This window comes from Pectinophora gossypiella, chromosome 14, assembly GCF_024362695.1.
Source record: "Pectinophora gossypiella chromosome 14, ilPecGoss1.1, whole genome shotgun sequence".
Lineage (NCBI taxonomy): Eukaryota > Metazoa > Arthropoda > Insecta > Lepidoptera > Gelechiidae > Pectinophora > Pectinophora gossypiella.
This window is the reverse complement of record NC_065417.1, coordinates 6,994,993-7,022,599: the sequence shown is the minus strand read 5'-3', so window position 1 is coordinate 7,022,599 and position 27,607 is coordinate 6,994,993. Positions and strand designations below refer to the sequence as shown.

The 27,607-nt window shown below is 38.0% G+C and overlaps 3 protein-coding genes across 5 annotated transcripts; 1 reads left to right on the top strand and 2 right to left on the bottom strand.

The window, feature by feature from the left end:
- Positions 1-659: 659 nt before the first annotated feature.
- On the bottom strand, positions 660-2,673 carry LOC126372321 (ubiquitin-conjugating enzyme E2 variant 2). The gene is made up of 4 exons (XM_050018021.1): positions 2,423-2,673; positions 2,161-2,303; positions 1,939-2,064; positions 660-1,782 (listed from the first exon to the last, which is right to left on the bottom strand). The coding sequence occupies exons 1-4, from the start codon at positions 2,445-2,447 to the stop codon at positions 1,642-1,644; spliced, it is 435 nt and encodes a 144-aa protein (XP_049873978.1). The 5' UTR covers positions 2,448-2,673; the 3' UTR covers positions 660-1,641.
- Positions 2,674-2,868: 195 nt separating this feature from the next.
- LOC126372295 (ubiquitin carboxyl-terminal hydrolase 36) lies at positions 2,869-10,720 on the top strand. The gene is made up of 11 exons (XM_050017983.1): positions 2,869-3,382; positions 3,621-3,848; positions 4,105-4,258; positions 4,763-4,937; positions 5,320-5,433; positions 5,710-5,874; positions 6,027-7,006; positions 7,192-7,417; positions 7,850-7,990; positions 8,301-8,410; positions 8,605-10,720. The coding sequence occupies exons 1-11, from the start codon at positions 3,112-3,114 to the stop codon at positions 8,639-8,641; spliced, it is 2,601 nt and encodes an 866-aa protein (XP_049873940.1). The 5' UTR covers positions 2,869-3,111; the 3' UTR covers positions 8,642-10,720.
- A 238-nt stretch (positions 10,721-10,958) lies between these two features.
- On the bottom strand, positions 10,959-25,853 carry LOC126372288 (uncharacterized). 3 transcript variants are annotated; one of them, XM_050017962.1, is made up of 18 exons: positions 25,800-25,853; positions 25,497-25,712; positions 24,123-25,227; positions 23,183-24,047; positions 22,936-23,096; positions 21,926-22,060; positions 21,434-21,672; positions 20,544-20,652; positions 19,230-19,391; positions 18,078-18,220; positions 17,418-17,537; positions 16,139-16,275; positions 15,372-15,516; positions 14,917-15,160; positions 14,353-14,388; positions 13,550-13,709; positions 13,023-13,206; positions 10,959-12,369 (listed from the first exon to the last, which is right to left on the bottom strand). In XM_050017962.1, exons 2-18 carry the CDS (start codon positions 25,677-25,679, stop codon positions 12,199-12,201), a joined length of 4,299 nt encoding a protein of 1,432 aa, XP_049873919.1. In that variant the 5' UTR covers positions 25,680-25,712; positions 25,800-25,853; the 3' UTR covers positions 10,959-12,198. The 3 variants fall into 3 exon arrangements, with proteins under 3 accessions (XP_049873919.1, XP_049873918.1, XP_049873921.1); XM_050017961.1 differs by lacking the exon at positions 25,800-25,853 and having other exon boundaries at positions 25,497-25,786; XM_050017964.1 differs by lacking the exons at positions 14,353-14,388; positions 25,800-25,853 and having other exon boundaries at positions 25,497-25,785.
- Between the last annotated feature and the right edge of the window lie 1,754 nt (positions 25,854-27,607).

Genomic DNA, 27,607 nt, shown 5'->3' with positions numbered 1-27,607 from the left:
ACTATTCAAGAAGTAGTTAGTATATATTCAGATTCGTACCAGCAAGTCGCTCCGTCATCTGTAAGTTGTCAATAAATAGTTTATGCAAGGAGATAGATGAACGCGTTTGTTTCATATTCACTTTTTTATCATTAATAACTGCTCCTCGGATGAGCGACACTTACTAGATATTGTTTTAAGTCTGTGCAATATTATAGATAAATCTGAGAGCTTTGTAATTTGTACATTTATATTACATTTGTATATGTAAGATCAAAGTACATCCGAGTATAGAGGATAGCTTATAGCATTTTAAACTGATATTCTAATAAATATGTACCTGGTAGCCATCTGTATTTGGCGATAAGCTTGTGCAAGTTGTTTGAACTTGTAGTTAACATCTGTATATCTATAAATTGTAATAAGTTTTGTATACCTGATTGAGATTGTTTAACTTATAGATCATCGTCTTGCCAAGATAGCAAAATATAAATTATGATTTACTTACAGTAAAACATTTTTATGGAGAAATGCATAGCAATATTATACTTGCATATTTTTTTAAGTTTGAATGTTCTAAAATGTTTGTGTCTCAAATAAATGTAAAATGTAACATAAATGTTTTTCTTTACTCTTCTCTAATTTATCCCAGTTGAAACATTACAAATAAAAAATTAAAATACGACAGTATTATTTGATTTATTTACCTTTGCTAGTTATACATTGGTAAAAATATTAATGCTATGAAACAATTTGACTTAGCATTTGGTTTGTAACAATAATTCACGCATAGTGGATAATGGGAGCTAAAGTATGTGGAGTGAGTGGCGCGGGCGGCAGGCGCTCGAGCCGCCTGGCTCTCGCCTGTTGCATTATATGCATTGTTCGTGTTTCAGACAAACATTCAAATATGATGCAAAGCTCTATAAAGAACCAGTAGTACTTTATCTTATGTGCCTAAGAAATAAAAATTTCCTAAAATATTTTACACTTGATCATGTTAAACTATAAGAAAAATTAAGCAATTTTCTCTCACATAAATTCAGTATAATGTTAATCAATTGAAATTTCATAGAAATGAGAATTTCAACCCATAAATTCAGAGTGATAATGATAATAGTTTAAAAATAAATATGCCCATAATCATAAACAACTTGAACTTAGGTCTTTGTCTGCATAAGTGCAAGTATGCAGATATAAATGCAGTTGTTAACTAGTATGGGCACAGGATCACTTACCTAAATCAAGATGGTGGTAGAGCTAGCCTTAATTATACCAAAAGCAAGTTTAACTTTCTCAAAGGCCACAATAATTTTTAGGTAATATGATAAATAAATGGGTGTTACCCTCTAAGTGGGTACCAAGAGCCGTTTATAAATGATTCTTACAAGTTACAATTCACCCAATCTATCGTGAAATTATAAAATAATATTTACCATAGAGCAGACTGAGTTAATAAATGCATCACGAAACAAGTCAGTAAGTTTGGAGACAGAAAAGTATTCTTAACTAAAACAGTACAATAGTTGAGATAGTTTAGACAATATATATATTTAAATTAATTACAATACCAACTTAGCAGTTGATTGTACTAGGTATTGCAAGCAGTGGATCAGAGTGAATAGATTGGGGTGTACTGAGACATGTATATTGAGAGAGGAACTAGAAAGTGCTTCCCTCTGGCGGCTGCGAAAGCTTCATATTCTCCTTGAGTGTCATGAGACGTCTCAGTTCCTGCAGAACTGTCTTGATCGTGTAGTCACGCTGCCATCGCGCAAGGATCGGGACTTGCCTGTTATCCACCTGGTAATATAACAATAAAATTGTAATAGAAAGGTACTACCTATATCATAATGCTGAAAAATAACAATGAAAGAGACAGAACAGCCCATTTCATAGTAAGGCATTCATGTAGCTTAAATTACTTTGTTGCCAGTAAAAATAACTGATAATACTTACAAGCCCAGTCTGACTGTTCACACAGTTCATGTTGATCCTAGAGATAAATCGAGCAGTAGGAGGCTCATCCGGGTATCTAGTGCCACATTCAACTTTAAGAGAATACATCCTATTTTCATATGGAGTCTGAAAATGAGATTACAATGATGTAGCTCATAATGTATGTATTTGTTGTTGAGAGAAAAACAAAAGATCAGCAGGTAATATGACAAAGGTACATACCCTGGGAGGTCCAATTATCATCCCAGTCCAATGAGTAAGGGTCATATCATCATCACTCTCAAGGCCCCATGATATAGTGCCATCACCCACTCCCTTTTGGCCTTGCTCAAGCTCTTCTAGAAGACGAAAGTTCCGAGGAACAACTGTTTGGATAAAAAAATATGATTACAATATAATTTATCAATGTAGTAAAGTCGGAAAACATTTTCTTTTATAATAAGTAAAATGTTTAAATTTTCAACGATAAAAATAAAATTCTTACCAACGCCTGACGACGGATTCGCCATGATCAGTTTCACCGGCGCGCACTACCCAAAAAACTACCTTGTTCAGAGTTTTAGAAAGCCAGCATTTACCGCATAGATTATCTTCAGGAATTTACTTAACCACGCGTTAAATGCGGATGCTTGATTTGGTGCAAAATATTTCCATTTATTTGATAAATTTCTCAATCAAGCAGGAGTAGGTTAGCAATTTTTTTGCTGACTTTGACAAATGTCATTCCTCTATAAGTTTATGAAAACATATTGTCTATGGTCAAAAGCCAAGCCAGTGTTTTTGTTCGTGTTGTGAAAAAGAAAAAGGATTTGTTACTTTTGACTATGGACATCACCACTATTAAATTGAAATTGTGCACAAAAATATATGAACAAAGGAGTTTGTGTAACACTTATTAGTAGCATCAATAGACGCGAGAATTTAACGTTTATGGAATTTTTTGGTGTGCTATGCTATATGAATGGTTTTTAACGCTCTTTTGTCTTTGATTGGACGTCGCGGGTTGTCGTGGAGGCTACATTTTCTCATTTCTTATTATTTTCAAATACACATGGTGACGAAAGTTTTCAGGGGATTTTGCCTCAAACCCAACTATAATAACTGAATTTGTATTATATAGACAATGTGTTGTGCTGTGATTTATTAACGTGATAGTGCAGTTTTGGAGGTAAAATGCCCGCTTCCATTTGCGACCCAGTATCAAGCGCATTGCGTTTATCACTTACTGCGGACGATTCTCAGAGCTCTTCGTTATTAGATAGTAGACTTTATTCATCGGCTAAAAGTTCTCTTCTATCAAAGATTGAGTTTGAAGAATCAGGTGATTATCAGAGCAACGTTCTCGATGGGCTCAAGTCTAAATACGTGGTGATTCGACCTAAAAAACCAGTGCTTGATACAAAACTTCTTAAAAAAGAAAGCATTTCCAGCAATCAGACATCAGGTAAGCAAATCATAAACACAATTTACGCGCTTATTGTTTTGTTTGTGATCCATATCCGAATATACATGATAACAGCAGTTTGTAGGTTATATTTCTGAATGCCGTCAATATTTGTCAGCGGTATTTACCTATGAAGTGTTTCAAACGTTATACATTTTTGTGAGTTGTTTTGATGTCAACGAGGGCAGATTCTTTGTTTTTGATTGGTTTATTTAGTTGAACTCTATGACATTTGCAGATGGTAGTAAAAATGGTGAGGATGGGTTACCTAAACCGAAGCGCACGTTGTTCCCCCTGGAAAAGGTGCAGTTGGGGTGGCAGAGCGCGTGGGCGGCGGGCGCCGGCATGCAGAACGTTGGCAATACGTGCTACTTAAATTCCACCCTTCAGGCACTGTTCCATGTGCCTGCTTTTGCTAACTGGCTAGTTTCTGAAACACCTCATGCAGAAAAATGTAATCAGCAAGGTAGGTTCTGTTTTGTTTACATCTACAATAGGTTAATCAAGAATTTTACCAGATTCTGCATAAAAAAACTTTCTAACGACATAAAGTAGGTACCTTATGTATTTGCAATAATGGAAATCTAATTTGCAATTCATTTACAAATTGAGCTAAATGTTCTTTTGATGATTATCTAATTGTAACTATGAAACTGATACCTAGAACACATTTAAAATTTGAATTATAAAATTCCTAATTTAACTTTGTAAACAACTTACAGAGGCGTGTGTAATATGTGGGATGCGTGCCACATTGATGGCTACACAGAAGAGTGGTGGCGCTCCCATCAAACCATGGCAGGTGTACTCCAAGCTGCGCCTTATCTGCCGCCACCTCACACCTGGGCGACAGGAGGATGCCCATGAGTTCCTCAGGTATATGCTTATATTCTTTCTTGTACATTATTAACATAAAAAAAAGAAAGAAGAAAAGGAGTAAATAGAATAGAATATCAAATTATGCTTATTTTTTAACTTATTGACTGGGTATTGTGATAGCTCAGAGAAATGTTTACTTACTACTATTTACTAGTGCCAGAGAAAAATATCTACAGACTTGCACTTGCATCTGTTTACTTTTTTATTTTCACTTCAATAGTGAAAAAAGATTTACTTGAATTGTTACATATTATTTTCTTGTTGGTATGTTGCTATAATTTTATGCTCTATCATTTTAATTCCTCAAAAAATATTTATAGGTAGGTTGTTATAAAAAAATATACAAATCTACCCTTGGTAGTAATTTCATCCGAAAATTTGGCTAAATCCATACAAAATCAACCAAATATTATCTTCAAATAAAATTGGAGTGAAATTTTGCTTTATGGGATCCTTTTGCGAAATAACACCATGCTTAAATTACATTTATGTCATTTTCAGATACCTGGTAGAAGCTATGGAGAAATGCTATTTATCGCGGATCATGAACTCTGACAAGCTGGATCAGTACAGCAAGGAGACTACTCCACTGAACCAGATCCTGGGAGGCTACCTGCGCTCCACTGTGCGCTGTCTAGCCTGCCACCACCTGTCTACAACTTATCAGCATTTTCAGGTACCTACTGTTTTAGTTTAAATTCACCTGTCTAAAAAAGACAGGTGTTCGATCCATCATAATTTAGTAGTGTCATATACATAGTAATATCATGGAGTAACTAACCTGATATGTGTATAAGACTTGGAGAAAGTTTAAAGTTTTAATTCTTTTTTTTTGTATTGTACCATCCTGCACTCCAATGCATAAACTTCTTTCACCCTAAGGTTGCTTGGCAGAAATTGCTATTTAGCAATAAGGCCGCCTATTGTGATCATTTTATTTGTCAGTAAACGCCGTGAGTTTTGTTTCTGTGCAGTAAATAATTATTGATTGATTGGTTAAAGTATATTAATTCAACATTTCTGAAGTGTTTATTTAACATAAATGTTTTCTATTTCAGGACCTGTTGTTGGATATAAGAAAACATTCTACTCTGGATGAAGCATTAGACTCATTTTTTTCCAGAGAAAGATTAGAAGATTTAGGTTATAAATGTGAAGCATGTAATAAAAAGGTATGTGCATTTGAATATTTGATAAAGGAAACTTTTCATAATAGGAAGATACATCACTTAAAAAAGCTAAATACAATAATTCAGACTAGTGGATTATGTGTCCATCAGCCTTCTACACTATGAAAATTGAGCTGTTAAAACAGATCTCGGTACCGCGCCGCCTTAACTGTATACATTAGCCCTATCCCACACTATCAGTGATAGTTATTATTACTTTCATATTTCAGGGCAACAAAATGCCAGTGCAATATTACTAAAACTATTCTTTCTTTGTAGGTGTCAGCAACGAAACAATTCTTCGTGGAGCGCGCGCCGATGGTGCTCTGCATCGCACTGAAAAGGTTCTCGTTGGCTGGCGGCAAGCTGTCCAAACACGTGCAGTTCCGCAAGAAGATCACACTCAACAAGTACATGTATAACAAGAACACGCAGCAACAGTTGGTGAGTCATTGGACACATGAAAAAGAGAACATTTGTTACTATTAGTAGTAGAGTAAGTCTCAGTAAAAAATGTGCAAATAGCCACATTCAGGTTAGATGCTTAAGAGTTTATTAATACACAGTATATTGTAAATCATTTGTTTGTATTACAGTCTTACAAATTGGTGAGCCTGGTCACGCATCTGGGTCCGTCACAAAATTGCGGTCACTACACGGCGATAGGACAAGCGCCAAATAGTAACTATTATCAGTTCGACGACAGTTGTGTGCGTCCCTTGCCGCTGTCCGCCGTGTTGGGCACCAACGCCTATATTATGTTCTTCGAGAAAGACAACGCCACTGAAGACACTTCCACCCCCACCGCCTCCACATCCAGCACTGTCTACGGGCCGCAGCTCCCCGACAATATTCTCAACAGAGAAAAGAGCCCCTTAAAATTAACATTTTACAGAAGTGAAGATCGAAAACCTAACTTTAATAGCACCACCACAGAAGCACCTAAGCCTGAAATTAAACCCATAATATTAAATAGCACCTTGAGTAAATCGTCAGACGCCAGCATCTCCAATTCGGAACCTTGGGTTGTGAAACAGAATGGCGAAGTGGAGAAAGTCGCGCCAAAGATATTGAACGGCGGTGACAAGTTGTATAAAGCCGACGAAGATAAGAAAATAAGTTTCATTATAAAAAAACAGAACGGCGAAGACGCCATGAAATCAAAACTTTCTAAGAGCGATTCTGATATCAGATCACTCGTCGTCAACAACGGAAGGGCTCCTGAAAAGTCTGCGTCGACGAGTAAACTAGTAAAACAGAAATCGCCATTAGAAAAGTTGGAGGAGCAAATGAACAGAAATGATTCGACGAATCACAGTGAGAGGAATGGAAATTCCAGTTCCAGATTAGTTCCTTACGACTCGGAATCGAGTGGTGATGAGCGGGCCGATAGACTGAGCGAGGAGAGGAGGAAAGAGGGCCCGAAGGAGGAGGGCCGCAAGCCTAAGCCGAGTCGGTGCGAGTCAGAGCAAGGATTGGTGGTCACCACTAAGAGCATGCACGCGTGGACCGTTTCTAGTGAGAAGTGTGGCCCGCTGCTAAGTCCTAGTTTGAACGGCGTCACCAACGTTAAAAAGTGAGTAGCATCAATTTCTGAATTATTTAAAGTAGGTATATATATGTGACCTCATGAGTGAAGCACGACTATGGATGGCTATAGTCTAATTTGGATATTAATTTCAATCATATATTTTTACGTACTTCTTATTGTTAGCTACTAGCTACTTGTTCCTAATATAAGTTTCACATTCTCAATAATAGAGTAAAGGAGAAGGAGGAGCGTCGCCCTGACGAACAAAGTCCGAACACGAGCGTGAGCAGCATGTCCCCGCTGAGCGACCGCAGCGAGGCGGCGGCGCCGGCCGCGCCAGCCGCGCCCGCCGCGGGCGCCGTGGAGACGGCGCGGCACCTGCAGGGGCTCTCGCACCGCGGCTACGGCGCGCCCGTCTCCACCTGGAATGGCACCCACAGCAATATGTCGCGACAGGTAACATTCATCTTTATTACTCTAAGAGAGGTATTACATCTATCCACCAATTTGTCGTCAATCATTTTGATTCAAATAAAAATCGACCTTATTATTACTGTAATGTGATCGTTATTTGTAAGGTCGTTTGCTGATTGACGGAATACCGTGGTAAAACCACGATCACCCATAGACAATTTTCGTAATTATCTACATCATTGTTAACTACCGTAGATGAGAACATGAGCCACTTTTTGAGCGCTCATGTTCTACATGTAAAATGTTTACTGACATTGAGACGACTATGTACGTTTCTATGGTTGTGGTACGCAGGAGATCGAAAAGTAGAATGAAGTAGACCTTTTCATCCAGCCATTGTTATTACCTCTAAAAAGTTTTGTGCATGACTTCGTTAGAATGCAATGTGTATTTATATAGAACTATATTTTGTAGGTATTCGAAGAACGTCGCGAGGAGCGTAAGCGTGCGATAGAAGGCGCGGACGAGATGGACCGCGGCCGCAACAAGAAGGTGAAGCGCTTCCACCACTACAACCGGTTCAACAACAACAGGCCGCACTACAACCCCTTCCAGGTAAAACTCCCTTTGTATACGTACATACATTAAGTCACGCCAGTGATCCCTAATGGGATGAGCAGAGTCACAAGCGATTATAAGACAAACTGCAGCTACTCTCGATTACATCCATCACATTAGAGGGGACCCATTTTGCTCAGTCTGTTTTTACGACTTGCCCGTGAATATGTGGACCTGAACACGTTTTATGTTTTTTAATCACTCGCACTTCAGCATAAATTAATTTATTGCAATATTATGTCATTGATTGATTACAACTTTATAGATAATTGCCCCGAAAGCTGATATTTAACGTATTTTTGTGTAGGAGAAGCAGAATAAGCCACATTGGGGCGGCAACTTCAAGTACCGCGGAGACCGTCGACCATCGCACCACTTCAACAAACATCACAACAAGTACAAGCGATTCAACAACAGGTAATATTATTGTTCTTTTTCTCACAGAAACGTCAGCGCTCTTCATTTGTCTCAAGTATTTAATGTCATGCGCGGCAAATCCACAATAATTCGAGCCAAAAAGGGTGTCTTTGTCCATGATTTTATTTATTTCCAAAATGGCGACGTGTGGTTTTAGTTTTCTATGTAAATGTAATGATAATTGTTTGTCGCAGGTACAACAACGGGCACCACTACCCGAGACACCACTGACCCCGCACCGGTCTGTGTCTGGTGTATGTAAATAGGTAGCATATGGACTTAAATTCGTAGTTAAGTAAGCTTTTTAGTGTCGATACAAATATACGTCATGGAATATTCACCGATATACCGCTGCCGCCAGTCCAGCAGTAGTGAGTAGACAGAAGATAAGTTTAACGAAAATATATACTGCCAGTCAGCCTTTATGAACGCCGTTGAGACCTTCATCAGATAAGACTTATTAACTACCATACCTAGATGTAGCCTACAATAAATTCCTTGTTACCTACCCATTGAAACATTTATTTAACGCTGGAGTCTTGTATTCTAGGGGCAATAAAATAAAAGGAAAATAGTTTTTCATGTATATTAAATTACATGTTTCAGCTCAATTTAGTCGTTATTTGTTTATTTCATTTGACTCTTTATTTAACTGATTGAAAAAAAAAATGACTGCGAAATAATATGTGTTAAAAAGTTGTTTTGTTTCATTAAGTACCCGAACTCGTAGCGAGTCTGTTACCTTAAGATAAATATTTTTTTTTGTAGACATTATATTTAGAAATTTGTGGCTCAAAAAATAGACAAATTGGTTGATTGTTGTTATTTTGAAGGCAAGCCTATCCTAAGCCTTGAATGATCAATCCAAACTTCAATGTTTGTCTATTTGTCGACCTACAAATAATGTAAGTTAATTAATCTATTAAAATGAAACATTATTACACACGAGGCCAGTTTCGCTAGTCAATGAAGTGATCCTGACGTCGTGAGCAATATCAGTCGCTGTGTAAAATATAATATTTTATGTAAGGGACATTTTATTGTTTGTCGATATTAAACAGAAATAATACGGCATTTACCCTTACAGAGGGTAGAGCTATTATGCTATATGCTCTAAGGTTCAGTTTGCCTATTCATGCATGGCCGGCATTTTACAACACAAGCCTTACTCGTTCGTAAAAATTGTTCGGACATTTGTATATACATAGTTTAAATTTGCAGTGACTTGGCTTGGTACAAATATTCATGGAGATACTCGGCTTTTATTTTTGTATAATACCATTACAAGTAACTGATTTACGTCCTAGATACTATTTAAAATCATGTTTCTAAAATTAAACTTAGGTTGCGAGTCCATCGGCTTGTGATAGTGAAAATTAGATAAACTTATAGGCAATCTCAGGGAATATTCAATTAGGGCAATTTTGAAATTGGCCTGATTATAAAATGTATTATTTGCAATGAGCCCGTCTTGGTCGCCTTGTAACTAGTTATAGTATGGCCGATGGACCGAATCTAATCAAATGAAGCATTTTAGGGAATGTTTTGCTAAGAGAGGTGTAAATTCCTATAGTCCTTAGAAAAAAACTGCCTTGAGTGTCACTTCTTTCAAGGCTGAGATATTCGATCGCGTTCGTGTTTATCTAAATGCTTGAATATGCTACCTAAATATTGGGAGTCATAATCAGAGTTCGTTGATTTTGAAATAACTTAAAATGCGTAACGTTTCATTATGCAGTACCTTACAAATATTCCAATTAGATTGTATTATTAACATACGTATTTTTTATGTTTTTATTAAATCCGTTATAAAATGATGTTAATAGTAAACCTGTTTAAAGTTTATAAACGTCGAATCATAACAAAATAGTCATAATTTTTTCACAATTAACATATTCGAAGACGCATGATACGCATGAGTAATATATAAATTGTAATAATTTTAAGCTTGTTTAGGCTAGAACAAATAAACAAATTTTATACATCGATAGTCACTTAAGACTTCACGGACTTATGGTCTCGTTGTTCCTATGTGGTTTTAGTTGGATTGGAGTAGCCAATGGAAAGGTTAAGGCAATATTTTATTATTTATTTTGTTGTAAAGATGAAATAACGTTTTATGTGAACCCAGCACATAAGTTAGTAATGGACTCTTAAGATGTGTAATCGATGTATTAGGTATTTTTGATTTCACCTCATGTTTTAGGGAATCTAAAATGTTATTAAAACATTTGTAAGTAAATGTGGGTATAGCAATTTGTAATATCCATCGAAATGAGTAATAAGCAAAACACCTTAAATACCAGATAATTTGTTTGTTTTATTTATCACGTTATTCGTCTGAAAAAGACGTATAAGGCCAATGATGATGATGATGATTAAGTTGTAGAAGGAGAAAGCTTGAAATGCGCCATGAGAGGATGGGAGTAAGAGTAACTTTGTCATTGGCATCGTATAGATGGCATGAAGTGCTTATCGGGACAACATACAGGAGAAAATATGAGGATAAGTTTTAGGTGGGTGTAATTTTAACTAAAAAATTCTGATGTCCAAAAAAATACGTTTATTGGTTATAAAAATACACTATTATTTACAATAGCTATACAGAAAATAGTAAGCGCATTTCTGCCTGGCACTCATTAGCGAACTGTTGTTGTAAACGTAAAGCAATAATTATAAAAAAGATAATCATGAGCGAGCAGATTACTGTATAAGATCCTGGTTACTTGTGTCCGGATAGTTACAGCTCGCTGATTAGTACGCAGCCGGCTAGCGGCTATATAGTCCCGCAAAGCTACATCACAAATATTATCATGGTTAGTTTTAAATAGCATAATCATGGATCCTTTTTGAGGGTTCTAAGTACTAACACCCCAGACACTCCATACAAAAATCCCAATCATACCGTGTGCCGCATAACGCAAGTGTGAGCGAGACAGACAGACCGCCCCCCTACTACCTACTCTTTAGCGGTTTACGGCCATTTCAGACTAAAGTAAAACCCAGCGGGGTAAGGTCGGCGCCCGTTACGAATTGGTGCGGACCAGAGAGTTACGTATGTTATACGTAGTATTTTATTATTTATACTGACCTTAACTGTCCTAAGGTACTGACATTATGATTAACACTTATATACTCTTATTAATCGCGAACGAAGGCGAGTGGTCAAACCTAAAAAAAACATAAATTGGGCCTTTCTACGTACTTCGCAAGGAATGTTTTACTACTTAAATTGACAATCAACAATAGTCAATAAACAGTATAGTATCGATATTCAGTAAATAGCAATAATCACTAAAACTACAACTACGTTTGCGGACGAGTGGAGTGCAAATTTGAAGAATGAATATTTGCTCATACTTGTATGGCGCGCGTTTCCCGCTCACTTTGCCCTTCCAATCTCTTTCTTCTACTCCGTGATTATATCTATTCCCTAAAGATCGGAAAGAAGAAAACTTACAAAAACTTATTTTCAATCAAAACTGCCTTTTTTCAACTGATAGCTTTTCTTTTTCGTAATTCATCCGTCAGACGGGGTACATTCCATGTTGCTCCACATTTCATAGCAATTTATTACGAGTTTTAGCTGGACAGTATGGAGAACTGTCAAAATTTAGGAACACTCAACAGTGCTGCCGCCTAAATTTGAGCTTCTGTTTATCCTCAGTGAGGATAGCCAAATGTCACATACTAAGAGATCATAATGTTAACAAATACGACAATTCATTACAGGACCATAATATAGGGCAACGTAGTCGAGTATGGTTCGCTTCACGTAGTTTTTGGTATCATTTGTATTTGTTTCTTGCGGTTAGTGGTTTTTGGTATGAGATGTATTTTAAAACTTCAGCAGGCGGGGTTTGTTCCGTGGCTGCCACTTGGCACATCTTGTTGGGTAGGACTCTATAAAGATTCCTTCTCTGTGCATCTTCAACCAGCGTACGCCATTGATAATTTTTCTGCGAAGGAAAAAATTGTTTAAGATTCAAGACATTCTAAGTTACAAAATCTTGTAATTCATCCAAAACACGACATACAAATTGACAATATGTGTTGTGTGTGTGTCTACATAACAAAATATCTTATCGTGTGGGTTGTGAGGTGGATTACCAACCTCATAAAACAAAACATTGTAAAATATTGTTCATGGAGATACCGTTAGTGTCACTCACACTATGCCATTTATCATATTGCTTTACTCCCACTAGTTCTGTTGCAAGAATATTAGAAATGGCTGTCGTTTATTTTATTTTATGACTTGTGACTATACCTATGCCTACACCTGACCTTTCCGATGACCATCAAAAGCAGCACTACAATTTATTGTTATTGCAAAATTATAATGCGAAAAACTCAATTTTAATGTATTAAACCTGTAATTTTCACAAAGCATAAAATCACATGACAACCCTTGCTGGGTAACAACAACCTTTGACACTAAAATTTCATAATTGTAGTAGACTGAAGCCTAAGCCAGCAACACCGAAAGGACAAAAAATACTTCGGATTTCTCTTTAACTCTTTGTGTCTTTCTATAATGCTACTTCAATTGAAAAGAGACAGAGAGAAAGAACATGCCTGTCGATTTCTCTGTCTAGATGGTACTACTTACGATCATAGCGTGCGGGTTGAGGCAGACGAGCAGCGCATGTCGCGCCCGCGTGAGCATGACGTTCATGCGGCCCGTGTCGGTGAGGAAGCCCACCCCGGCGCTGCGGGCCAGTGAGACCACCACTACGTCCCGCTCTTGCCCTTGGAAGCTGTCCACCGTGTTCACCTCGATCTGCGTCTCCGACCTGGAACGACATCAATTGTTTCCACTGAAGCGTCTGCAGCAATGTGCAGGAAACGACCAGTAACCGCCGGGAGAAAGTGACAGAACGTCTTCTTTCTCACTTTCTCGCATGTCGTGATTGCTCAAGTCCGCACATAACCTGCCTCCTCTCTGTTCTGAGCTTTGGTGGAAACTGTTTAATTTGACACGGCGCAGCCTTTAAAGACAAACAGGCGTTATTGGGAATGTTCCGGAGCTGGAAGAGAGTTTGGACGAAACCGCGCCGCGCCACCAGTCATCGGGTGAATAATTTGACCATTTAAGATTCAGTGTATAACACCTTTTACCAATAGTGTAGGACTTACGGATCTTGCAAACAGCGGAGGTTCTTCTTGATAAGTTCTTTGTGCGCGTTGTATGGCGTGATTACGGCAAGGCTCAGGTTGTGTGGGCGTAGTACGCAGCTGAGTGCTATTACGACGCGCGACACGCCCCACGCTTCCATTTCGTTTGCTCCGGACGCCCCTGGAAAATATTGAACGAAATGAAAAGTGACGTTGTTTGGACCTCTCTTCTTTCTATTTCGTACTTTCAAATACTCAGTATATTTTAACTACCTTACCATAAAACCATAAATACCTTTATATGGAAACCTAAAATTCGGATCGGAAATAAGTTACGCTGTATGACGTAGGCCCCTATAAAGATTTTTTCAAAATTCAACCGCAAAGTGGGTAAAAATTGAGTGGGAATGTTAGGGCGGAACAAAAACCTGATAAATCGACACACAGGCAAATACCAATAAGAACGACATTAATATTATCATTTATTGCAATGAAAATCGGAAATTACCCGATACCAAACGCCGAACTTCGATTTATTTTAATCGTTTTCAAGTCGCTGAAGTGGCTGAAGCTGAAGTGGCGGCGCAGACGACCAGGTGAGTCGGTCTTTTTCACCGCAAAGTAATAAATAGCGCGGTCTTTTTGACAGTATACGATTCCCTTTGTTCTATCGTTGGCAGTGAAATCATTCGGCCCGCCCCGCGTCGTCGTCTGCGCAGACCTTTGGGTGTTAGATTTTGCCCATTCAATGATTTGTCCATCACTCACACCATAACCCATAACCAAAACGGCTAACGTCTACCAAATCATCGAATACAACTCACCAAGATCGCCAATTACCGCATTGACCGACATTTCAACTGCAAATATATTTTTTTTATTTTTGTGACGAGTCTTATTTTAGTTTTGCTTCCAACGGCATTTGTACTCGAGCATCATAGGATAGGCACTAAAAATGTTAGTTACATGTACCCAAGGGCATATGATCTGTTGGTAAGTGCGTAAGTATTTTAGTAGGCTTCTCTGGATTAAAACGTGAGTAATAAGAAGTAGGTACTTGTCAGAATCTGTTTTTCGCGGGGTATTCTTTTTACAAATAGTAAGTATATAATGAACGCGTAATGAAGGACTTGTGGAAAATTATTAGAAGTGAGTCCCTTGAAATACTAACTTCGTTTATTAGTGTGCCCAGCTATGCAACCTTATCAAAAGACACCTTGCTCATAATATTGGCGTATATTTTGAACTGTACACCGCATTGACGTTCACCAATCGGTACTCCATCTCGTTAAGCGGCCTTCATTTTTTGCTTGTTATTTTCTCACCATAATTTTTCCAAAAAATAGATCTTTGTACACCATCCTAGTAAAAATCCATTGCAAGCATACCTTGTCCTTTATCTCCGCTGGATATCCCTACGATAGAGTAGGGCGGTATGTCGATGTCGGGTCGCAGCGGCGGCACGGAGAGTATCTGTCCACCGTAGAAGGCGCGGTTGGGGTAGTCTGCGATGTCCGCTTGCATTCGATACTGCTGGTTCAGCAACACCACGGGCGAGCCTTCCGGCCATTGCTCGGCGCATGACGTCAGACGGGAGAACAGGCTTTCGCCTAGCCCATGCTTCTTTGCGCGCTGTGGGTTTAAAAAAGGGATGTTACATACAATTTCAAATGTATTTTTATTGAAAGAATCTAAGCTTGATGCACTAGAGTGAGTTTAGTTTTCGGTTTGGTACGATATCTTGCGTCCGCCGGGGCGTCCCCGCTTATCTCGCATTCTCGGCTTTATGTATGAAGTATGCTCCGTATTTAGTTATAAATAAATGTGCCGTTATGAAGCAGACCTGCGAACAGATGAACCCAGGCAGCTGCTGCGGGTCCCCGATGAGTGTGAGCTTGGTCACGTCCAACGTCAGCGGGATCAGCGTCTCCGGTTCGATGGCCTGCCCCGCCTCGTCCACTATGCACAGCGCGATGCGGCGCCGTAATCTGTCCCAACATTAATACAACATTAAAGCCTCATAAATTCATCATTCAATAAAAATATAATTGGGAAAATGGTATTTATCGTGCTGATAGAAAAAATAAAACACACACGAAAGTTACGCAAGTCAACTGACGCAAAGAAACTGCTGATGAATAACCACATTGTACACGGCGTAGATGTAATCTATTTGGTGTATCATGTTCCACATATTTGTAAAAATCATCGATTTCGGAAAACTGCTGATCTAGCTCCTCGTGCCGTGACAATGAACCTTGTGTTTGCTGCTTTTGATTCTCGTATAAATAGATCAAGTCGCATTCTTAAAGATAAGTAGTTAAGTCTTTTAATTAAAGGAAGATGCATTTTTTTACCTTTACAACCACCACCTCATTTTGAAAGCTTGTTTGATGTGGATTAATTTTCTTAAAGGTGGCTCTCCTGAAAATTCTTAGGTACTGGACATATGCAGGATTTTATATCTTACATTTTGGTCTAAACGACCAACACCGATGGGCTTTTGATGTAGATTTTTTTATTATTATTATTGCGTATGGCAGACAAAAATAAAATATCCTGCGTGGATCCAGCTTAAGCTCCCAGGGAGTAGTATATATGTGACGTTACCCGCGCATCTTGTGGTTGTGCGCGCTGGCCAGCGTGGTGACGACGATGTCGGCGCCCTCGATGATGCGCCGCTCCGCCGCCACCAGCTGCTCCGCGCGCATCACCTCGCCGCCACCACCACCGCCGCCGCCGCGCAACTGACGATATTCATAACATAAGCTCACGACTATATCCCAATTGGGGTAGTCAGACATCCATCGCAAGATCAACTTAGTATCCACACCTCACGGACCTTTCTGTTTGACCAACATGTTAGGTGATAAGCCTAGGTGGTGACTATATTGATCGAGCCAGCTGTTTTAGTGAAAACTGCACTTAAGGTAAATTAATAACTCACAGGTACAAGTCCGGTACCGGACTTCGAACCGGCGCTCCCCGATTGAGAGCAAGCCGGTGAACCACAGGACTTCAGTAACGATATTCAAATTCATGCTCATTAATTATTAATTTATAACTACTGCGAGTGATCTATGCACGACCCTGGCGACTGTTATGCACACATAGTTAGAGGTCGGGTCATAAACGGCAATAATAATTGGGATGTAAAAACGACTAGCAAAGTATAGACATCTGTTGCGCTCCATTATAATAAGTGCGAGCGAGATAAGAGTAATCAAGATGGTTCATAATAGCCGCTTAATTAACATCAGATTTTTCTGTTACCCGCAACTGACGAGAATAGTGAGGATTCTTCACTATAATAATTCATAAGGCCCGGATGCCTTTTAAAAATGAAACTCCATTTTTTAACTATTGTGTCTAGAAATGCGAGCCTTACAAGGTTAAATATAATACATACAGGGTGTTAGTGACACTATAACGAATACTGAGCGAGATGGTTCAGACCATAATTCTGAGTTGATATCAAGTGGCATTTCCTGTCGGTAAATTCATGTTTTTTTAAAATTATTTTCTGTTCTATACTTTTGCGACGGAAAATTCCACTTGATATCAACTCAGAATCATGGTCTGAATTATCCCCCAAAGCTTTCGTTACGATGTCACTAACACCCTGTATTATAATGATGACTAAAAGTGGCTACAAGTTAGTACAGACGCTTTTTGTTTGGCCTCCCGCAATATAGATTACGGCGCGACGTGAATATTATGTACGGTCACGAGTACTAATATGTATACACTTTGAAACCATGTCACATTAACTTTTTTGACAAATTAAACCGTAAGTCTCATTAAATGTCAAATATGTTAGTGCGACAGGGTTCTGAAGTGGGTACATGATATTGCTCATGACTGTGCACAACAAAGCAAGTCATATTACCAGGGCTATCCTGCTGACTAGCTGCGAGACGCGTGAGTTGCAGTACGCCTTGCGCGTCGGGTCCTTCGTATCCTGCTCCTGAGTCTTCCACATGTTTATCTTCGCCTCTAAGTGAGATATCTGTAATAAATACAATCTATTTCCTAAGAACAATGGTTTAATGTATAACGAGAAAGCTGGACTTGGACACCTTCATATTATTCGTTAGGACTTCAGGCCGAAAGGATGAACCAGTGATGTGCCGTTCCCGGGAATATTCCCACTTTGGGAACGTCCCCGCAGTAAAAAGCGTAAAATTTGTGTAAAAGAGCTTTATTACCCTTTAGGCTCATAAAACTAGAGTACAAGAAAGGACAATTTGAAAAAGAAAAGCACCCAATGGCCTTACCTTACAATTAAAGAGTTTTTACAATGGGAACATTCCCACTTTGGGTACATTCCCGGAAACGGCGCATCACTGGTGGAGACGTATTGCCGTTTCTGAGGTCACCACAGAAGCAGCACAAAAATGTCGATAAGTTGAGGCCTTTAACCGTCGTTAAAGTAAGGTCATACAAATATTTAGCATAAAAATTACAAATTTTAAACCGGAAATGAAAAAATGTATGTCAAATAATAAATGGTTTACATTTTAAATAGTAATATATATGTTAAGAATACCTCTTCACTAAGTCCGGGGTGTGTGGGCTCAGCATTTTGCCTGGCGGCAGCGTCACGTTGTGCGAGTTGTTGCGAGCTGATGTCATGCGCACGTGGATGCATCGCTTCGGGCCGGCCCACGCGCACCATGCGGAACCGCTCCGCTAAGCAGATAACGCAATTTATCCAATCCGATCGTACTTTGGACACATTACATACGAATCCGACATGTTCGTACATGTACAAACACGTAGGAATAATCACCCCAATCCATCCATCCATGAAAGTAGCACTTGCATGCATGCAAGGGGCAGACGTGCAATTATATGCAGCTACAGGCGTGGGTATTTTCTTATCAACTATAGGAGCGCGTATAAGGGATGCGAGTTTTATAGTAGATCAGTCTTTGTACGGTCACGAGTACTGACATGTATACACTTTGAAACCATGTCACATAATTTTTTTTGACAAATTAAACCTTAAGTCTCATTAAATGTCAAATATGATAGTGCGACAGGGTTCTAAAGTGGGTACATGATATCGCTTATGACTGTACGTGTACGCACGAGTCGAATTCGTATGCAAGCGCGACCAAAGTGCTACCGACCTAATCATCCTTTAATACGTAATTTGTTTAAGATATAATTTGGAATTTAACAAAAATCGCGCTCCATCTATATTGTGATTCCCAGACGGAATATTGACATGTAGTACTTTAAATATTCCATGCTGTTTATCATCTCTCTCCCGTGGACGGGTTGTTTACGGAATAGGCTAGTTTCCAACTAGTCAAATCAGTTACTTTTTACTAAACGTCAAAACACGAAATTACTATGGAATTTGTATGAAAAAGCACATTGTGACGTCATAGGAAAACGTGATAAAATGTCGGACTTATTATTACGTTTGGTTTGATTAAAATTCATAAATAAGTTAATAAGAAAAAAGAAAATGATTTTCGTTAGTTTTCGTTAGATCTGTTTTTATTTGGTAATCAAAATTTCATAATTTATCCAATTACAGGATGAGTTCTTACAGTACACAAATACCAATAGTACTTCTCCATGCGATTTGTGGCTTTGCCTTTTCGATATAAATTATTTTCATGACGTATGATTGGCACTTATAGGTGTAAGCTTTTATATATCTGTATAGTAAATGTAGTCAACGAACCTTTAGGAAGGTTTTGCCTGACATTAAGCAACCGGCAGACCAGCTCGTCGACTGCCGCGTTGCTTGTCGCGCAAATGAGAATCTTGCCTCTGTTCTGTTGCTTCCTGCCTTGATGGTCAAAGAAATATGACATCACCATTGCACAGATAACGCTCGATTTCCCTGCGAGGTAAAGTTAATAACTATAATAGGTAAACACAGATAAATAAGATTCGTGTGGTGGCTGATGCTCGGCTGTGGCCACGAAATGAGCTGGATCTCCACGTTCCATCACGTAGCTCCAGGTCGTATGACAAATCGTTTGCGGTCATGGCTGCTCGTAGCTTGAATTTGCTGCCTGACACTGTGCGGCAGGCACCCTCAACTGGTGCCTTTAAAGCTCTATTGAGGAATTATTTTCTGGAACATTGACTTACTATATAAATATATATATATAATGGTGCTAATTCCTGTAAATACCATCTAATTTTATTTTAAGTTATATCTGTCCTTTTCTTATCCGCCGAAAAGGAAAGGGACGGGTAATCGACAAGCATAAAATTTATGGAACACACGTCAATTTTAAGCACAAATCTAAACCAACCGTCTAAAAATTTTACGTCAGTCAATAACCCGACACATTAATTTACTCATTCTTCCTAAAATTAAGAGCTGTGAATCATCCGTCCCTTTCCTTTTCGACGGATACGAAAATGACGGATATAACCTAAAATAAAATTAGGTGGTGTCTGCAGGAATCGGGGCCAATATGTATAGTAATACACTTATTTATGTAATTAATGATAAGAAGTCTATGTACGTGTTTAGTAATATTAGTAATAAGTATACATTTAGTTTACTTGTAATTCATAGTTTACACTCATTTATTGCGTGATAACACCTGCTCACTGAGTTTCTTTCAGGCTGTCCAAGGTTAGAAAGGAAGAAATCCCAATTAGGGATAAGCTCGCCTATGCTTTATCTAACGATAAACTATATGTAAATTTCCTTTAGAAAAAAGCATTAAAGAGTATACAAACAAAATAACAATAAGAGGAGTTGGGATAGTTGAATATGGGAGAAATTGCTTTAGAGGAATAAGGCCGCCCATTTGTACTGTTGCTAAATGTTTGTATGTTTTATTTGTGTGCAATAAAGGATATTTGATTTGATATCTTAGTACGCTGTTTGGTACGCGAACGTAAGCGCGTTCGCTTAGGCGGCGTACGGAGGACTGGTTCCTCCGAGGAACCTTCCCCCCTTTGGTGGCGCTATGAACCGGATCGTTCCTAACGTATATTGCGTATAGTATAGTGCACTATAATTCATTATTACCTGTCCCTGGTGGTCCTTGCACCATCTGGATGCAGGGCCGGTCACCCAGCGCGGCGGACACCGAGCTCAGCACGGCCGTCTGCTGACTCGCGTTCAGAGTCTTTATCCACTGAAAGTGCAAACAAATATAATACAAAAATAACATACAAATAATCCTCCTTATTATCCTTAGGGGATGCAAGGGCTGGTAGTTATTTTTGTCAAAGATTAAGTCCGGCGATTCAGAGGGGCAATGCTGCTAGCCTGTTCGGCACCTTACCTCGATGTGACGCATTGGAGGAGGTGTTTTATTCATAAGAAAGATGTGTTTGTTATTTGTCCAATAAATGTATATTTTTCGTATAATTTAACATACAAATAACGAGCATCGCAAAAATAATTTAAAACATTGTACTATAACCAGAATGAGTACATCTATTGCGCCGCCAAATGCCACATATATACATACATAAACTCACATCACATCATACGTGATGATGTCGGTTACATGACTCATGTAACGACTACATACAGCCAGGACCAATCCTTTAACGTTCCCTACGAATCACGAATCATCTTACATTCGGACAATCAAGTAAGCAGTCTGCAATGCCCTAACCAAACTAGGGATCACAAAGTGATTTTTGTGGCAAGTCACCACCGGGAATCGAACCCGGTTCTCTGAATCGTAAGCCTAACGCTCAACCACTGGACCACAGAGGCCGTTGAAAATGAGTCAATGAAAAGCTGTAAAAAATCGAGATATTTGTCAGACAACTATATTTAATCTAATTGCTGGTAATAAAAACTGAAGCTATGTGATATTAATATTAGCATCACTACAAGACGGGAGTATTCGATAAATGAGAGGCTTTGGATTGGGAAAATGAACAGAAGTTATAACAACTCACTTGAGAAGGCATCTTGCCTATGAGGTCTGGATTATTCTTCACAAAGTGGCGCGACTCTGGGCGCAAAATGGCTTCACTGAGCGGCGATCCAGCCAGGTGTTCCATAGCTTGGAATAGCATCAACTCCTTCTGAATGTACGCCAGGCTCATACCAATCATCAGCTCCCCAGCCTTCAGTGACCTCATCTTATCCGTGTAACAAGCATGCAGAGATATGCAGAAGAACGAATTTCTGTTATCTAAAAATAATAAAAGTCTTTAAAACTTTTACTGTGGTCATAATCTCATATTTAGTAGGTTGCTAGGGGGGCATTCAGCTAGTAAAGGGGTATCAATAACTTATTAAATTTATTTGGATACTTAAAACTTACTTCAATCAATCATTCTTTATTGCACAAAGACATAAGTATATGACATGTACAAACGAACGTTACTTCCTTCTTTACTTTCTTTGAAATTCCAGTGTCTCTGTTTATGTATGTGTAAACTTACTTGGAGGTGAAGGAAGACATCGAACATTGTGCACAAAGAAAAACCTTTGATTTCTAGCACTTTCTGGGCCAAATGAAACAAGCAGTACTTCTCCCATTCGCGGAACACTCCTCACTTCATTATTTGGTACAGAAACTGAAAAAATATGCAATAATAAAATATTATTTTAAATTCTAAGTAGTATTCCCGATGGGGACATTGTCGAAATCACTTTGTGAGACTGTCCTTTGTTTGGTAAGGACTTTTCAGGCTTGAATCACCTGATTGTCCGAAAAAGTAAGATGATTCCGTGCTTCGGAGGGCACGTTAAGCCGTTGGTCCCGGCTATTAGCCGTAAAAACACCTCCACCAACCCGCAGTGGAGCAGCGTGGTGGAGTATGCTCCATACCCCCTCCGGTTGATTGAGGGGAGGCCTGTGCCCAGCAGTGGGACGTATATAGGCAGTTTATGTAAATTCTAAGTAGTTTCACAGAAACAGCATTAGAGCGAAGCTTATTTTTTATTATTTCTGCTCTATTGCTAAAAAACGGACACTAGATTTTTCTGTATATATGAAAGAGGATTTATTACTTGCCGATGTATAGCTGTAATAACAGCTAGTCATTTTGAAAGATTCTGGCAAGATAGCTTATATTCCAAATTAACAAATAAAAACAAACGAAAACTAAGGTGATTCTAAAACTGATGACTACTATGCCATATCACAGTGGTAAAAAAGAAAGTAATATAAATAAGTGGTAATATAAACTAATAATTGGTCTAATTACCCAAAAAAAAAAATATTAGCTGCAGCTAAAAGTTCATAATCGCGCCATCGCAGATTTACTAATCTTCAATCTTTAGTTTGCGTTGGTAATTTTAAATTTGGATCATGTTAGAATCTTTCAAAATAAAATGCTATAAACCAAAACCAATCATTAAGTTATTAACACCTCTTTCTTATAATATTCAAATAAACAGAGAAAAAAATATAAAGTGCCTGTTTTTTGCAGTGTTTATAAATAATCACCATTAACACTAAGACTAAATAACTCGAAGCAGCGGTCGTTCGTAGGTACTGGCGGCAGAGAAGCGATTCGCATTTGTATGCCATTTGTTTGACCACGTATCCTCATGTAGCCTTGAGTCAAACATTCCCAGATCTCCATTAGAAGCAGATCTCCCACCAACCTGTATAGAAAGTATAAATTTAATCTCACATGTCAGTGACATAAATGCTTTAAAGGAAGAAACATAATATTTATAATCATACTAACTGTACATATTGACTGTGGTTGGTAAATGAGTGGAAAATTGTCATGGGTGGACTATTGTGACCCAGGATCGGTGGTGGTTCATTATTATTAATTTGCTCTTGTAGCCAATGCGGATTCCACCGCAGGATTTTCATTAAAGTGATCTTTTCTAACGAAAATATAGGTGTTTGTCGAATGTCAACCAAAGAAGTCTTAACTAAACTAGTTTTCTTCATGTTATTTCCTTCTTCAATTTGGAATACGTGTACTTCCGGCGGCGCGTCTGAAAATCGAACTTTCTTTTTTTCCTTTTTAGGTGGCATGGGTTCCACCTTGGAAAATGGTTTGCCTGAAAAAGATTCTTCACTCTCTGATAAAGGTTTCAAACTTTTAAGTGGTACTCTTGATTCTGATGAACTTGAAGGTTTTTGGGATTTGTCTGTTGATTTTGTTTTTGACTCTTTTGAAACATCTTTTTCCTTGCGTTTAGATGATCTTTTCTCCTCAGATTTCGATTTCTTCTTATTTTCAATGTCTTCTGTAGGTTCAGGGATTTTATTTTCTGGAACACCATTAGGAATAGTTTCTTTGCCTTTAGTAGTCTTCTTTGGGCTTTCTTTTCTTTTCATTGGCTTTACCACACCTTGAACAACATCTGTTAAAAATGCTCCTCTGTTTGAACTGGTGACTTTGGCATTCACCATAACTTTATCTTTAGTAGTGTTGCTCAAGTCTTTATTTAAATTAGTATGTTCTTTTTCTTTTGTGGCTATTTCTTTTAGTTTCTTTTTACGTTCTTCTTTTTGTGAATTAGATATTTGTCTCCTGGGAGGTGATTGCTTCTTGCTCTTTTTATCTCTTTTGTGCTTAGATGTTTTGTGTTTACCTAAAAAAATATAATAAAATATGATAATGTAAAAGTGCTTAGGGAATAAGTATTTAATGTTATAATTTTACTTACTTTCTGACACTGAAATACTAGATCTAGTTTTAGGCATTTGATTAAGAGGTTCTATCATTTGAGTTCTTTTAGCTTTGTCGCTTAGTTCTGGTTCGATCAATGAATTTGGTTCCAGGCCTATCGATAGATTTTTATTCTCACTACTTCCATCTACAACATCTCTATTCATGCAATTGTCCAAGCCCGATACAGATGGTTGTGCCACAGCTGGGCAGTCTAGTCTTATTAAGTCATCTACTAGATCATAGTCTTCATCATCATTCATTTTATCTTCCGATTTATTATCTATTTTGCTTGCTGTAATTTGGAGTTCAACATTTGTTGGTGGTGCAGGTGGTATGGATATTAAATCATCAATAAAATCTTCTTCAACATTTCCCTCAAAATCATCCATTTGACTGTAAGAACTCTCTTCATTTTCATTATTGCTTTCACAAGCTACCTTCATAAATGGTTTTCCTGGAGAACTTTGTGAGAGTCTCATTAACCACTGTACAGATTCATCATCTCCATCACTATCACTATCAATTTGTATTGCCTCATCATCATAAACCAAGTATTCTTGCTTTACTTTAAATGCATCATATTCTAAATCTTCTTTTTCAGTCTTCAAAGGTTCTTCTTTAATTGTTGTTGGAATATCTTCACTGATTGTTTCTAATTTTGGTCTTTTAATTGTAGTTTCTGGCTTTGAAACTGTTTCACTGTCACTGTCTGAGAAGATGCGGATAATGTCATCTTCCAGTTCAATATTCTCCTTTTTAGCAGCCTTGTTAACAGTATTTGTACCTGTAGTATCAAGTCTTCGTTTTACTGGGGGTTTTATACTAAGTACTGGAGATTGAACTCTTGGTGATAGTTTACTAGATTCTGTTAAAGCTGCAACCTCAGCTTTAATATCACAAAATTCATCATCACTTTGGAATTTAATTCTGCTTGTTATAGACCGATCTCTAGTCAACTTGAACATATACTTTTCCTGGTCTTTGATGTTTGCAATTGCAGCTCCTTCAGTCCAACCTATACCAATTACATTGTTTTCTTCTAGGGTATAAGGTGTATTTGGTGCAATTTTTTTTAAACCCACATATATACCATTTGAGCTCTGAAATTCAAGTAAACAGTTGTTTACATGGTAATGGAGACAAAAAAATATAAGGTATTGTTAGAATTGACATAAAATTGACACTGTTGGAAAACTGTGATAGATATTATTTCTTTGGATGAGGGGATGCTCCCTTGAGCTAGCATGTATGTTGAGAGCTAAGTATCTTGTATAAAAATGAAACATTGGAAAAACAACAATATTTTAAATTATGTATGTGTGTAAATCTGTAGGAAATGTATCCCATCAAGGTTGTTTTCTTTATGTACCTTTAAGTCTGTGATAAGAACTTTATTAGCTTGCACATTTAATACACAGTGGTTTCTAGATACTACAATACTCGTGAGAGAAATGGTGTTGGAGATGCTTCTGCCCAGAGTTACTTCCTCGCCATCCACGAATGTATACTCCTCTTTGCCATACGTTATCCGACTTAATTTCCATCTTGCCATTTTTAATTAGTTACACGAAGAGCTTTGCTGCAACTGTATAATATAATTTCACTAATAATCAATAGCTTAGATCAAATATAAATTCGTTGAAACCATATCAATACGAATTCGCAAATTTACCGATAAAAAAAACCAACCGCCGCCGCAAACAAAGATGTTGACAATTTGAAGCCGCCGCATGTTTGGCAGATTGTCACTGTCATTGTCATATCGACAGCTGGGAGGGAACGTTCTGAATATAATGTAAAGAGTACAGACCGGATATTTTTAACCTATTTCAAAGAAGGAGGTTATTATTATTTTTTTTTAATTTGGGTAGTTATTTTGCAGAATAGTCAGTTACATTTTATGTGGATAGGTCGCTCACATTAGTGATTCATTTTGTTGGTCATGAATGTTACGTTTGCATGCAGGCAAAACTAGTTGGAACTATATAAGATCACGCTCATTTCACGTTAGGGTAGGCAGAGATCACGGATCCTGATGCACCACTTTCACTTTTAAATTACCTATTTTATAGAACACCTAGGGTCTCAAATCTTTAATCCGACGATCATGATGTTAAACAAAACTATTGACCTATCTGAATTCTCTTATGTTTTCAAGTTATGCTGTTAGTTCAGTTACAATTTACTGATGTAGATACGTACTACTCGTTGCATGAGCCATGGGCCTTTGGCGGCTCAATAATAAGCCTGAAATCAGGGTTGCTGAGGTTGGTAATAACCTACCTCACAAGTCACCACTCAGTAGAAGAAATGGCGATGCTTTTCTCATACAGAAGTTGAATTGTATGATTCTCAATATTAAAAAAATGTTTCCATATTACAGTAGTAAGTGTAGAAAGAAAAAGCCACTTGTTACTATGTATAGAATGCTCGGTGAAGTGTGGGTACCTAGTTTATCTTGCGATGGATGTACTTCTGACTACACCAGTTGGGATATAATCGTGAGCTTATAAAATATTATGTTACTATTATTTATTTATTTATTAAAAATAAGTACAGTACTTAATACATTTTTTTTACAATTGACGGTGCAACAAAAACCAACTTTGGTTTGTCCGTACACCGACATTCACCATCGTCGCTTCCAATTTGCAATATAATATCATGCTCGAACAAATAGTACAACGAGTACTATGTATCAACGAGTTTGGCGTTAAGGAAGCCAACTGAAATATACATATACAGGATATTAGTGACATCATAACAAATACTAATGATTCAGCTCATGATTCTGAGTTAATATCAAGTGGAATATTCCGTTGCAAAAATCATGATATATTTTTTAAATTATTTTAAATTTTTATTCTTATGCGATGAAAAACTTTATTTGATATTAACACAGAATAATGAGCTGAATCATTCCACTGTCGGAGAATTTATGAAAATTTTAGCGTATTTTTTTTAATTATTTTCAGACCCTCGTGGCCTCCGTGGTCTCGTGGTTAGAGCTTTAGGCTCACGATCTGGAGGTCTGTGTTCGATTTCCAACGGGGACATTGTCGGAATCACTTTGTGAGACTATCCTATGTTTGGTAAAGATTTTACAGGCTTGAATCACCTGATTGTCTAAAAAATAAGTTGATTCTGTGCTTCGGAGGGCACGTTAAACCGTGTTTCCCGGCTATTAGTCGTAAAAAATACCTCCGCCAAGCCGCAGTGGAGCAGCGTGGTGGAGTATGCTCCATACACTCTCCGGTTGATTGAGGGGCGGCCTGTACCCAGCAGTAGGACGTATATAGGCTATTTATTTATGTTATGTATGTTTAATTATTTTCAGTTCCATACTTTTGCGACGGAAAATTTCACTTGATATCAACTCAGAATTATTTTTGAATCATCTCTCAAAGCTTTCGTTACGGTATCACTAACACTCTGTATAAAAATATCTTCACAATACAGTTAAAAAAACTGCTCAAATGC